We start from the raw sequence: 13338 nt of genomic DNA on the forward strand, positions 1-13338 counted from the left end.
TCCTCCTGGCAGGCAAGGATGCAACAACCCCAAGGGCCCTGCCCCTTCTGTCCCCCCCTCCTTCCCCAGCTGCCCTAGACCAGAGGCTACCCACATGGCTACCTGGAAGGGCTGCCTCCCTGGCCCTGCTGCCACATGGAGAACCTCACCGGGATCTTGAAGGTGTCCACTGAGACCTGGTTCTCCATGGAGTCCAGAGAGGGCCGGCAGGCACCAGATGAGGAGTAGCTGACCGGAAAAGCTTGGGCGGGTCGACAGAAGGTCATCTCAGCCGAGGCAATGGGCGGCTTGTGGGCATTCTTGCGGTAGCGGTGGATGCAGAAGGTGGACAGCAGCACAGACAGCAGCACAGATACGATGGAGAAGACCACAGCTGCCGTGATCACTGTGCAGCAGAGGTCATCACGCAGGGTGTCTGCGGGCGAGTAGGGGCTGTGAGAGTAGACACCCCACAAGGGGGACCCCCAATACCCAACAGAGCCACACCTGTGACAGCCAGGAAGTGGCTGCTGTGACCGACTGTGAGCTGCCTGCCAACACTCCTGACCCATGGCAGGTACTGTTCTGTATGTTTTTGCTACAAGAGACTATTATTGCCCTTTTCTGGAAGGAATGAGCATTTATAAACATCCTGCCTGAGGTCACACACCAGAGGTTGTGCACCCCTGCACCTCCCCCACCCTGGAACGTTGCACTGAAGCCAGAGGCCCAGGGGCCCGGGGGGTGGGAGAAGTTCTTCTCCTGCATTCCTAATATCTTCTGTATTTTCTTCATGTTCAATATATAGTGGAGAGGAAAGACAAGTGGCCCAGGATCTGGGCCATGCAATGACCACCCAAATGCCAGAAAAGCTCCCCATGTGTTCAGTGGGGCCCCCCTGTTCTAGAAGAAGCACCTGGAGGGTGCTGGGAGGGGGGACCCAGCTGGCCAATGCCACAGGCCCAGGAAAGGCTCTACACAGGCACAGTCTGAGGAGATGCTGAGCTATTTGGTGGAATAACTAGTTTTCCAGCCCAATCTTTATTATAGAACTTGAGGCCAGGGAATTCTTTGGTGGTCCAGCAGTTAGGACAAGGAGCTTTCACGGCTGTGGCCAAGATTCAATCCCTGGTTGGGCACCTAAGATCCCATAAGCCTTGCCAAAAAAAAAAAAAAAAAGGAACTTCGGGCCACAAGGCAGTCTTAGTAGCCTTGAGCCAGCTCCTTGTCTGCACACATGGGGGAACCAAGACCCCAGGGAAGGAGGAAGATCTCCTAGGTTTCTCTTCCTTCCTGCAATCTTCTCCCTTGCTCCCTGGAGGCTCAGGGAGGTGTGGGGATCCCGGCCAGCTGTGCCCCCCACCCCCCCACCCCCAATGCACCTTGGCTATCCTCCGGCTCGCAGAAGCACTTCTTCTTCTCAGGGAAGCAGTTGCAGATACCGAAGCCAGCTTTAATCCCCCGGCGCTCCCCAGGTTCGTGCCCACCAATGATGCTGCCGCCCCCTGAGGACAGACACCACCCACTCAGCAGCCCACTCTCAGCCTCCAGGGGGACCTGGCCAGCCAGGACCACCAGACAGGATCATGAGAGGCCCCTCCCCACCTGATGTCAGCACTCTCACGCCCAGGGAGCACAGTGAGATCAGAAGTCTAGGTCACCCCAGGCAAGAGCCTCAGCATGCATGCATGTGTGCTAAGTCGCTTCAGTCAGGTCGACTCTTTGCAACACTGTGGACTGTAGCCCACCAAGCTCCTCTGTCCATGAGATTCTCCAGGCAAAAATACTGGAGTGGGTCACCAGGCCCTTCTTCAGGGGATCTTCCCAATCCAGAGATCAAACCTGCGCATCTCCTACATTGGCAGGTGGGTTTCTTTACCACTAGCGCCATCTGGGAAGCCCCAGTTGCAGCATGATGAGCCCCCAAACCAGCTCCCTGGCTGCAGCAGGTGAGAGGAGGAACCCACAGGCTGCCCTGGGCCCAGGTCAAGGTCCACACTTGGTTACTTTTCAGAAGCAGAAAAGGGGCAGAGGGGGCAGCTGGCAGTCAGCAAAACGGGGGACAGGGAGTCGTGCCCCATGAGTTGGCTAGGGCAACACTGGAAGGGTGTGGGTCAAGCCAGCAAGCTCTAATTTGGGGGGAGGAGCGCCTTTATTAAAAAAAAATGTTAGGAAAGGGCTCAGCACGCAAAACCCAGAAGCTTGGCTGGTCTGGCTGAAATGCAGGTGAGAGTCCAAGCCCCTTTAGCTTGTTACTCCCCCCACCCAATCAGGCTCCTGCTCGCTCAGAGTCACGGTGCAGGCTCATCGGGCTGCTTACGGAGGCAGTCCTGGGGGCAGATGTTGGGGTCTCTGCTCTCCACGGCATCACAGTGTCCATCGGGGCAGGTCCTGATGCTGGGGGAGCAGGTGGAGAAGTTCCTGGTTATCCCTACAACACAGAGTGGGCAGTTATGACCACAAGGGAGCCGCTGCCCTGTTCAGACTGCAGAGCCAGGAGGGTCATACCCCAGGGCCTTCCAGGTCAACCCTGTACCCCACCCCATCCCCTGCAAGGAAGAGCAAACTGAGATCTGAGCAGAGAAGAACCACACACAGAGCCCTACCAGCAGGGCATCCCTGAGGTACAGGGCAGCCAGGATGGTGGGGGCCAGAGGAGCCAGGCAGTCCCAGAGCTGTGCCAGGCTCACATCAGAGAGGCCAGAAGAGACCAGATGAGGCTGGGACCCTCTCTAGGCTGCACTGTGGGTGGGACCCTCAGATTGGTGGGCCCAGCTGGCAGCCAGTTACTGTCCACACCCAAGGCTGCTCAGGTCCCTCCTATTTGGGTCCATGTCCCCTGGGCTGGGAACTCCTGGGTAGAGCCTCTCTGAAGACCACTTTGGATATTTTGAATTATTTTAAGGTTTGTGTTTTCATGAAGTAAAGCCAACCATAAATGACATGTCAACAGTGTAGTCTACCTTAATTCCTCCACTTCTTGGATGCACAGTAATATTACCAAGAGATCTTCGAAAAGTGTCTGTGAACTATGTGTTTAAAAGCATTGGGTGAATGGGGGAAGAGTGGGGAGAAGGGATAGTCAGGGAGTTTGGGATACACATGTATACACACTATATTTAAAATAACCAACCAGAACCTACTGTATAGCACATGGAACTCTGCTCAATATGCTATAAAAACCTCAACGGAAAAAGGATTCGAAAAAGAATATATACACGTATATGTATACCTGAATCACTATGCTGTACACTGGAAACTGACACAACATTGTTCATCAACTATGCTCCAATATAACATAAAAAGTTAAAAAAAAAGAGAAGGCATTGGGTGAATATAGTGGCTCAGATAGTAAAGCGTCTGCCTGTAATGCTGGAGACCTGAGTTTGATCTCTGGCTTGGGACAGTCCCTGGAGAAGGAAATGGCTACCACTCCAGTATTCTTGTCAGAGAATTCCATGGACAGAGGAGCCTGGTGGGCTACAGTCCACAGAGTCCCAAAGAGTCAGACACGAGTGAGCGACTAACACTTTCAATTTCACATTCACAACTGCACATGTATTTATGTGTATATGGGTAGAGAAATGGATATATACATGTTAATTACCATCTGGTTTAGGCACCAATACAGAAATTCAGAATTTTAGAATAAAGTAAAAAGAAAACACACACATCTCAACTTTGGCCCCGACCTTCTCAAGTCCAGAGCGAGCTCAGTCTCAGGCACCTGTGATCCCATCGGTGATAAACAGTTGGAAGGTTCTCTGTTCCCTGCGCTCGTGACCACCCTCTCCTGGCATCAGGAGCCACGGCAGGGACCAAGCGCAGGGGAGGACTAGATGGGCAGGGGTGGGGGGTGTCACAGAGGCTGGCAGGGCCTGCATGCACAGACCCTACTCCCCCTCAGCCCCCATCACACTCCCCACCGCCTGGCTCTGCCCAGGGCCTACCTTTGCCATCTCCCTGTCTCCACTCGCACCTGCCTGTCAGAGAGCCCAGGCCACCGCATTCCTCACATTCGGGCTGCCTCTTGCTGACCACGCAGGACAGGGGGCAGCCAGGCTCTTCAGGCATGTCTAGGGGTGGCAGAAAGCAGTCATGGGGGGCCAGCCTGCCATGGGCACCCATGGGTGCAGGCAGCACTGGCTGGAGCTGTCCCGAGTTGAGCCCAGAGGGGAGGCAGTCACTAAACTCTGGGGGCGCAGGGTAGTGAGGGGGCTGCTGGGGGAGGGGTGGCATCATAGTCACACAGCAGGGGCAGCTAAGGGGCTGAGTATGGAGTGGGGATGGGAGGTGGCCAGACTCATCCAGGGACACGCAGGACACCCAATTAAACTTGAACTTCAGAGAACAGTGAATACCTGCTTTGTGTAAATATGGCCCTAATATCACAGGGACATAGGGGAGTTTGTCTTCTAATTCACTGCAAAGGCTGCACGAGATGTACTTACACCACAATAATTGCTTGTTGTTTACCTGAAATTCACACTCAACCTGGGTCCTATATTGTACCTGGCAGCCCTAAAACAAGTGCACAGGTAGGTCCTGCTGACAGAGGCGATGGGCAGCAGCGGCCACCCACAATGCTGTCACACTGGACTAAACTGTGTCATACCTCCCCCATCATCCTTCCAGTGCAGCTGTGTGCTGTTTTCTCATCTTACAGAGAAGGAGGCTCAAGAAAGCCCACTGGTCAGTGACGGGGTATAGGACGGCACCCTTCTGCAGGAACAGCCCGAGGCTCTGCCACGCCCCATCCACCCTGACCCTTCCCGCAGCCGGGCACTCACACATCCCTTCCACGGTAACGAGCAGCAGGGCCTGGGCTTGCTGGTGGGTTGGTTTCTCGGTGGCCACCACTGTGTACTGGAGCTGGGAACACTCGGGCCGCTGCAAGGCCTCCGTGTCATTCACGAACAGGGTCCCCGAGGTGTCCTCAGCTGAGGTGACCATCCCCAGGGCGCTGCAGTTGGCGCTGGAGGGCTGCAGCCTGTACTGCACTTGGATGCCGCTGAACTCCTGGCAGTTTTCCACGCAGACTTTCCCAATCTAGGCATGGGATCACGGAACCCTTAGCCAGGTGAGTAGACCACCTGGGACAGTGGCTGGAGGGGCTCCATGCCAGCTGAGTCCCAGGACAGTTTCCCACTCAGCCCAGAGATGGTGGCCCCCAATCTCCCCATCCTCCATGCCCCTGGAATCTGCAGACCCATCTGCCTGCCTGGCCTGGCCTGGCCCTGCGCAGACCGTGACACCACCCTTCATCCCTGCTCCTGGGAGCCGGAGGTGAAAAGAACACAGGGTGCCGGGCTTTGGTTTAGGGACTGGCCCTCCAGGGAGGCGCTTGCTGGCTTGCCCGGCTCACCCCTCACTTGCTCCCTCATTTGGGCACAGAGGCAGCCTGGATGCCTCCCACACACCTCCCTCCCCTCTGGGCAGGGGCCGTCGTGCTCTGGGCACCACTAGGGTCCATCCTCAGTGTCCTGCCTGGGTCACCTGCCTGGTCAGCCAGAGCACAGCACCCGGGCCATAATTCACACAGCAGGGTTGCTGTCCCACCCAGGTCCTGGAGCCTCCTCTGAGACTTGGGCCGGAACCCCTGGGAGAGAAGGGATACTTCTCCAGGGATGCCTCATGGCCACAGTGGTCACTGGGGCCTGAACTCTCCTTTTCCCTCCCTCACCACCCAAGGTGGAGTTAGGGCTGCTGGGGCTTGAGATCAGAAGCTCTGACCAGTCAAGGTCGAGGGCTGCGGGCCTGGCGGCAGTGATGGCACAGGGCCCCCTGCTTGCAGCCACAGGCCAGGCCCTTGCTCAGCCTTGCTCAGGCCCAGGGCAGAGCCAGGCTCCACCAAGCCCACTCCTCATACCACAACAAAACCACCTCCTAGGCTCCGAGCACTTCCTTGTACAGAGCAGGTTCACTTCCACTTTCTCCTGTGATCCTCAAAATTGCCTGAGATCACCACCTTCAATTTATAATCATGAATACTAAGGGGGGGCTGGTGAGAGACAGCAGTGTGTGTAAGGCTGGGCCAAGACTCGGGTCTCTGCACCCTCGTGAGTCCAGGCACAGGGAAAGACTTAGTCGTCAGGGGTGGGCGGTGTTGCAGAGGCTGGCAGGGCCCGCCCTCTCAGACCCCACTCCCACTCAGCCCTCATCACCCTCCCCACTGCCTGGCTCTGCTGACACACCCCTGGCAATGCCTATGCCTGCCTCAGCCCCCCTGGACACCCCTCAGGGCCCCCTGCTTCGTCACCTCTCACCAGCCTTGCCCTCTGCTTCCAGGAAAGGCCTGGCGGGGGTGGCAAGTGGGGTGGCCTGGCCACGTCCAAGGATGTGGCTCTTCTTGTGCTGGGTCCTAAGTGGCTGCCAGGAGCGGAGGTGGCATGGGAACCAACCACAGAAACTGGCAAAGCCACTGTCCTAATTAGGAGATGACCCTAAATGGGATATTCTAAAGGGCACATGGCCACAGCTATGCCATTAGGAGAATGCAGTATGTTAAGTCATGCCTGCCATAACTGCAAGTAAACTTTAAAAAGTGCTTCAGAGAAACATTCTAGAAAGAATTGCACCAAAACGTTAAACACTGGCTGATATGAGGAAAAGAGATCACTCTTATCTATCCCTTATATCCTTTTGATGAATTCTTACCACTTCCCTTTTTTTCTACTTCTAATCACTATTTTCTGATGACAAATGCAAAATAAGCTCTAGCAAACAGACTTGCAGGAAAGTAGGAAATAGAAGCACTTCCTGTCTTTCCTTGCAGAGGTCTCCACTAATGCCTATGTTTGCACACTTGGAAATTTCTGGCAATGAAGACTTGGTTTTGAACATATGGAGCCACCTAAGACCAATACTTCTGCAAACTACTTTTCCCACTTCATTCACCAGGAATGTCTTTCCAAGTCAGCATAGATTTAACTGGCACTGCTCTTTCATTAGTAAAAAATGTAAACATGCTGAGAAGGGAGAGGGCAAAGAGGGGCCCACAAAGCCCACCAGCCCCACTCCTTTCTCCCACGGCCTTAGCCTCCTTGGCTTTGTGCCTGTTGCTCCCCAGGGCCACTCTGTGTGCTCAGGGAGGTGGTGTCCCCCATGTGACCCCATCCTGGGAGTCCCTGCTCCTCCATTCCCCTCCCCAGGCTGGCAAGAGGCCAGGAGCTCACCTGGGCAAAGCGGTGGGCCCGCCGGCTCACGGAGAAGGAGTAGGCACTGGGCAGGCTCAGGCTGATGGGCAGCACGGACACATTGAAGTGGAGGAGGACGACACCCTCCCCCAGGCCCTGGAAGTCTGAGTCGTTGACCAGCACGGCCAGCTGCACAGCCCAGCTCTCCGAGATGGGGAGGCTCTGGTTGAGAACCAGCCCTGCAGGTGGAGGCATGTGATGATAGGTAGGGGCCCTGCCCAGGGTGGAGACCACTGCCCCACGATGCTGCACATCTCCCCTGCAAAGCATTCCCTGGACACATGGGCATACGTGTGACAACAGGTACTTCTACCCACACGGTACACAGACAACAGACCTGGCTGTAGGCACTAAGGTTGAAATATTTTAAATGTGTCACTGTGCTGAGCTGAGCCCAGAAGACCCTCCTCAGCTGGGAGGTAACCTCAGTGAGGTGTGTGTGTGTGTGCATGTGTATAAGAAAGATGCATGTCAGGGCAAGGACACACAGGTAAAGACCCACCACCACCACCAGCAAGGTCCCAGAAAGACCGTCCTGGCCCCTGAGAACTTCTCGCAACAGTACCAGCCTCCTATGGACCCTCAGATTCCACAGGCCTCAAGCACCCAGGAGCTTCCACACTCCTGAGCAGTCACCGTGTGCCAAGGCTAAGATCCCCATTTAGTGGAGTACAAAGGAGGCGAGGATCTCTGGGTGCACATGGCATACAGAGTGAGTGTGCAGGGGCAAGGATGACATTTTCCCTTGCACAGAATAGAGGTCATCAGAGCTTGGTGAGGAAGAAGACAGGAAATAGGATTAGGTCAGGCAGAAAGGGGTAAAGGCACCAGTGATCCTGGGTTCCCCAGAAGCAGGCCTCCAAACAAGGATCCAAGCACAAGTGGCATATTTGAAAGGTGATCCTACAAAACATAGGCAGGAGAGCAGGCGAGGGAGGTGGGGAGGTTTGGCAACTGATGAGGACACCCAATCCTGCAGGTGAGCCCTGGGGGCACGTGGTGCTTAGCCCTGAGGGTGGGCACATTTCAGAAGTCAGACAGGACAGTCATCCCAGAACCCTCCAATTTGAGGGCACAGAGCTGCTACTGGACATCAACTCCTGTTAGTGGAGAGTTGCTGGGGGGGGGGTGGTTAAGGATCCCTGGGCACTTGGGCACCTAGGAGGTTGCGGTGAGCCCTGGCGTGGTCAGCACAGGGTAGTGTGGTGGGGGTCCTGCCAGGGTCAGCCTTGGCCTTGGGGCAGTTCAGCGAGAAAGGACAGCCTGTAAACACCCACCAAGGTGGCCAAGGTGAGCCCAGCAGAGACAAAGGCTGGGAAGAGGGTTGGAAGGGGTGGCCACCTGGGGCTGAGAGGGCCAGGACAGGTGTCTACTTGTGCAGGGTGCTGCCCTGCCCAAGGAAAGCAGGTCGCCAGTTCCCCAGGGGGCCCTGTCAGGCCACACTGGTCCCCTCTTACTGTAGTCATGCACGGTTGCCCGCACAAAGCTGCCGTTGGCCTGGGCCAAGGTCTCATTGGGCATGTGCTCCACTCGGAAGGTCCGGAGGGCCTTGGCATCCCCAGAGAGCAGCGTGTTCGTGTACCGTCTCAGGAGCTCCCCAGAGGCTGGCACCACGTCTGCATCGAAGACACGTAACGTGGCTACCACTGTGCCCTGCAAAGAATACGGGGGCCAGTCAGGGCCCCGAAAGCCAGAGCCCATAGGAGGGCATGTGCCCTGCAGGTGGATCAGGTGTGTGCGGTCAGAGCTGGCTCCAGGGACAGCCTGACCAGGGTTCAAGCTGCAAGGGGCCCCCAGCCAGCCTGCTTGTCACCCTTCCTGGGCCACTGCACCTCACCTCTGCAACAGGTGCAATGGCATCTCCAGACTTCCCATGATTATGGGTTAGAACAGATGCCCTGGTGCTCTGTGGAAGACCTCATTCAGGTCCCCACAGTGCAGAGTGGGCACCCCCACTCTCCTTCCAGGAAGCTGGGCCCCGCACAGTGGAGAAGTTAGCTCAATGTCATGCAGTGACAGATGACAGAGCTGGGACCTAAGCACAGTGTCCACCAGAATGCTCTCCTACAGCTTCTTCTGTACCCCAGGCTAGATGGGGTCATGAGGGGGGTTCTGAGTAAAGCCACATGTCATCTCTGCTCTCACTCCTGGCCAAGCTCCACAGTGTTACCATGGAGCTGCCCCGCCAGGCTCATGGGACATTTCCCTACTCCATGTGCTTTCCTCTTGCCCATCCATCCACCAAACCTGCTCCCTGGGTGTCCAGAGAAGCAGGCAACCACAGCATATCCGACCCCGACCCTCCCCTTGCTCCCGCCAGCCTGCCGGCTGCAGGACAGCCCAGGGCCCAGCAGGTGGCAGTCACGCTCCGCCTGCACAGGCAAGAGGAAGGCGGGGCCCCGATGGGAGGGGCGGCGCAGGGACACCCCTGCCGGATCCACTGGCCTGTCTTCCTCCACTCCGGGGTACCCTCCCTGAACTCACTGGCCCTCCCTTGAGGGGCTGACAGCCCGAAGAAGGGAACACCCTCCTGGCAGATGTCCTCTCCGTCTCCTTGGGGCAGTGTGCCCCGCCTCTGCAGTACCACAGTTGTGCCCCTCTGATGCGAGCCCTGATGGTTGAGTCAGAGGCTGGGCACCCTTACCCTCAACCCCACCAGCACCCCAACCCCTCCCCTCACCCGCTTCCCAGGGCAGAGGTCAGCTCGGGGCCAGCGGGGCTGGTCCTCTCTCCTCCTCAGCTGTCCTGGAAACCAACAAAACCCCAACAGACAGACTGATGGACAAATGAAAGACGAATAACCACAGTGATGGTCAGCCACATGTCTGGATGGCTAGATGGACAGCTGAATAGACCGAGGAACAAATGACGAATGGAGAGACCCAGATGCACAACAAAGAGATGACAGACACTAGAGAAGCACCAGACAAACGCATAGGCACCTCCTTCCGCTTGAACTCCACCACCGCGCTGGCACTGTCGACGCCCCCGAAGAAGGTGGGCGCAGAGTCGTCCTCGTCGTACACGGTCACAGGGAAGGGCACCATCACCTCCTCCTCGCGCATGCCCATGCGAACCGTGCACGCGGCCACCAGCTCATACTTCTCCCGCTGCTCATGGTCCAGGGTCCAGCGCGTGCTCACCTCCAGGCTGTCCGGATCGCAGCGGAAAGGCAGACTCTCACCTGAGCACCAAACAGACCAGCAACCCCAGGATGACCCTGAGCTGAGGGGAGGGTGAGCTGCCTTCCTCAGGGCCCCACAGGGAGCAGTGTGCAAGAGGAGACAGAGCTGGGGTGCATGCTGGGCCTGGGCCGTGGCCCCTCTTCAGCTTCCACAGTGGAGCACAGCCTCCAAGCACAGTTTGCAGTGGAGATTATGCTCTGAGCATCACTGTGCCTGCAGCCTGCACTGGTGCTGATAGGGAAGAGCAGGGACCAGGAGGTCTGCCTCAGGTCCTCAACCCAATCACCTAGGAGGGCACACCCCTTCACACACCCTGCCTGCCTCCTCTGTGGCGAGGGCTGGCACCAGTCACGCTGCAGGCCCAGAGATCCAGCTCCTAGCGTTTGCTGGTATCTGAAAAACTGTCAGGAATTTTCTTAACTGTGGAAGCAAGACATGCTCATTTTAGAGAATGTGAGAAAAAAGCCACAATTCCACCACTTGAAAACCAACATTGGGGACATCTGGTGTAATTTCATGTTAACACACAAATATTTCTGACTGCCTGGTTTGGATCCCTGCCCTATACACCTGCAGGCTGCGTGGCCTGAGGCTGATGGTTCTGTCTCTGTTCTTCAGCTTCCTCGCCAGAAGATGAAGTGAAGTGAGAGTTGCTCAGTCATGTCTGACTCTGCGACCCCATGGACTATACAGTTCATGGAATTCTGTAGGCCAGAATATTGGAGTGGGTAGCCGTTCCCTTTTCCAAGGGGGTCTTCCCAACCCAGGGATTGAACCCAGGTCTCCCACACTGCAGGTAGATTTTCTATCAGCTGAGCCACCAGGGAAGCCCCAGAAGATGAGATGCTGTGTGTGTTCATCGCCAGACACTGCTGTAAGTTCAATGACTAACTGCAACCTGGTGAGGGGAGGACCAGTAATAACAATATACTCTTCAACCCAAGCCTGTCCTCGAATTCATCCTCCAGAAAGGACCCAGAAAGGGGGAAAAGCTGAACGCTTGAAGGTCAACAGTGACCACCCCATAGCCAACCTCAGGAGGGCTGTCAACTCCACTTGGTGGAAAATCACATCAGAGCCACATATTACATGTGAACTACACATTTCCCTGTATTGCTTATGGTTACAAAAATGGCTTTTCTTTTTAAGCGAAAAAGGCAGCACACTAAACCATATGCTTTGGGGACAATTTTGTACAAAGACATCCATCCCTGTGGCAGGATAAATGAAGGGATGTGGAAGTGTGAGTGACTACTTTCCTTACACTACTGAGTGCTCCTTTAACGTTATGACCATGTGTGGGTGCCATCAACCTGGGGGGAATCCAGGCTTCACTTACCAGCCATCCAGCATAAAAGTGTCCCCTTTAAACTGTCCAATGGCACCTCACACACAGCGGCTCAGTTGCCTTCTCTCATCTCCACTCGGATCCAGTGCCCTTCCCCTACCCCATATCCATGTGGCTTCCCCAGGGCCATCGTGTGGTAGGACTATCTTGTGACAAGGTCCACTGTCCTTACAGTGGCTCAGGCGGAATCCTGGAACCATGCTTGGTCCCCTTGTGAATCTCTCAACACCCCACATTCAACTCCCCAGAAAATCTTGCTGGATCTTCCTGCAAAAACATGCCCAGAATCTGCCTGCTTCTTGTGGCCTAAAGGCTTTCACCCTCAACCCCAGTCCTCATCCTCTCACTCAAGGATGTCTCCTGCCTCTTCATAGTTTTCCTGCTTCCTCCAAACCACTCGCCCCAAATCATTTCGAACACATCAGCCCGACTAACCTTTTAAAGTAAGTTATATCCTGTCAATGACACCCTCCCCCCACTCCTGAAAACACCTTCTATGGCTCCCTAGTCCCCTCATCAGGAAGTCCTGACCCCTCCCTTGCATTTTTCTGCCCTCAGCAGCCTCTGCCCTCCCCTCCAGCCGCACCTCCCCCTCCGCACTTTTGAATGAGCTCGCCCTGCTTGCTGGGCACCCTCCTTTACCTTGCTCCAGCCACCTGATTTAGGACAGTGGTCTCCACCAGTCCGTGCCTTCTCAGCATTACCTCCCACCTGGTCCCTTCAGAGGCCACCCAACGTCCTTAGCGCCTGTGTGGTCTCCACCTGCCCCAGGCATTGAAGGTCCAGACAGGCAGGATTTGGGCCTGAACTTGTTCACTGTTTCATCCCTGGTCCCTAGAACCATGCCTGGCCTGTGGCCAGCATACATGAGATACACGTGGACCTCTGAATGAATGGATGATGGGGTGGTGTAGTCAACTTGGACGGCTCATGTAGAGGAACTGCAGGGCCATGCCTGGCACTCGGCAGGCATCGAGGAAGGCTCCATGCGGCTGGCACTCACCTCCCAGGAGCCTGTAGGCCACACTGACGTTGGGGCAGAGGAACTGCACGGGCAGCAGGCAGAACTGGTGGAAGGTGCCAGGGGGCCTGTTCTCCCGGATGCGGAAGGACAGGCCTGACTCAGGGAAGCAGAGCTCCCGGGGCTTGAGGGCGCCGCAAGCTGGGAAGGAGGCATTGATGATGGAGAAGTACACTCGGGCACAGCCTGGCCACTGGCACTCGCCCTCACGTAGGGATGTGGGTGACAGGAAGACCCGCAGGTAGATGGTAAGCAGCGGGAAGCCGCCCTCTGCAGAGACAAGTCAGGCCCCGCCAGGGTGTCAGCCACACCTGCCCAGCTGGGATCTGAATGGGGAGAGGGCAGGAGCTCCGGGCTGGTGCAAAGCCTAGTCCTCACCAAGGCTAGCGGGGCTCTGCTGGGAACCCCGCCCTGCCCCCTACCTCCTGCTTGCCCCCTACGGCCCTGGACTTGGGATCTGGCAGCCTCAGGGCCCTATGGCTCTGCTCCCTCATCCTGGGGGGTGCCTCACAGGTCCATCTCTCTGATTATTCCAAATCTCAGTTCAAATACCCTTCCTCAGAGAGGTGCGCTGAACCCTGGGTCTAAGATGGAGTGCTTCCCCAAGGC

The 13338-nt window shown here is 56.3% G+C and overlaps 1 protein-coding gene across 1 annotated transcript in view; it reads right to left on the reverse strand.

The window, feature by feature from the left end:
* LOC122691321 (proto-oncogene tyrosine-protein kinase receptor Ret-like) overlaps window positions 1-13338 on the reverse strand; it is a 49608-nt gene that overhangs the window by 12113 nt on the left and 24157 nt on the right. Inside the window, 9 exon segments of the mRNA XM_043897938.1 lie at window positions 150-415; window positions 1362-1484; window positions 2300-2410; window positions 3930-4055; window positions 4770-5028; window positions 7155-7354; window positions 8633-8828; window positions 10118-10359; window positions 12712-12999. Of these exon segments, the coding sequence (XP_043753873.1) occupies window positions 150-415; window positions 1362-1484; window positions 2300-2410; window positions 3930-4055; window positions 4770-5028; window positions 7155-7354; window positions 8633-8828; window positions 10118-10359; window positions 12712-12999 (1811 nt within the window).

Source organism: Cervus elaphus, unplaced genomic scaffold (assembly GCF_910594005.1).
Source record: "Cervus elaphus unplaced genomic scaffold, mCerEla1.1, whole genome shotgun sequence".
Taxonomy (NCBI): domain Eukaryota; kingdom Metazoa; phylum Chordata; class Mammalia; order Artiodactyla; family Cervidae; genus Cervus; species Cervus elaphus.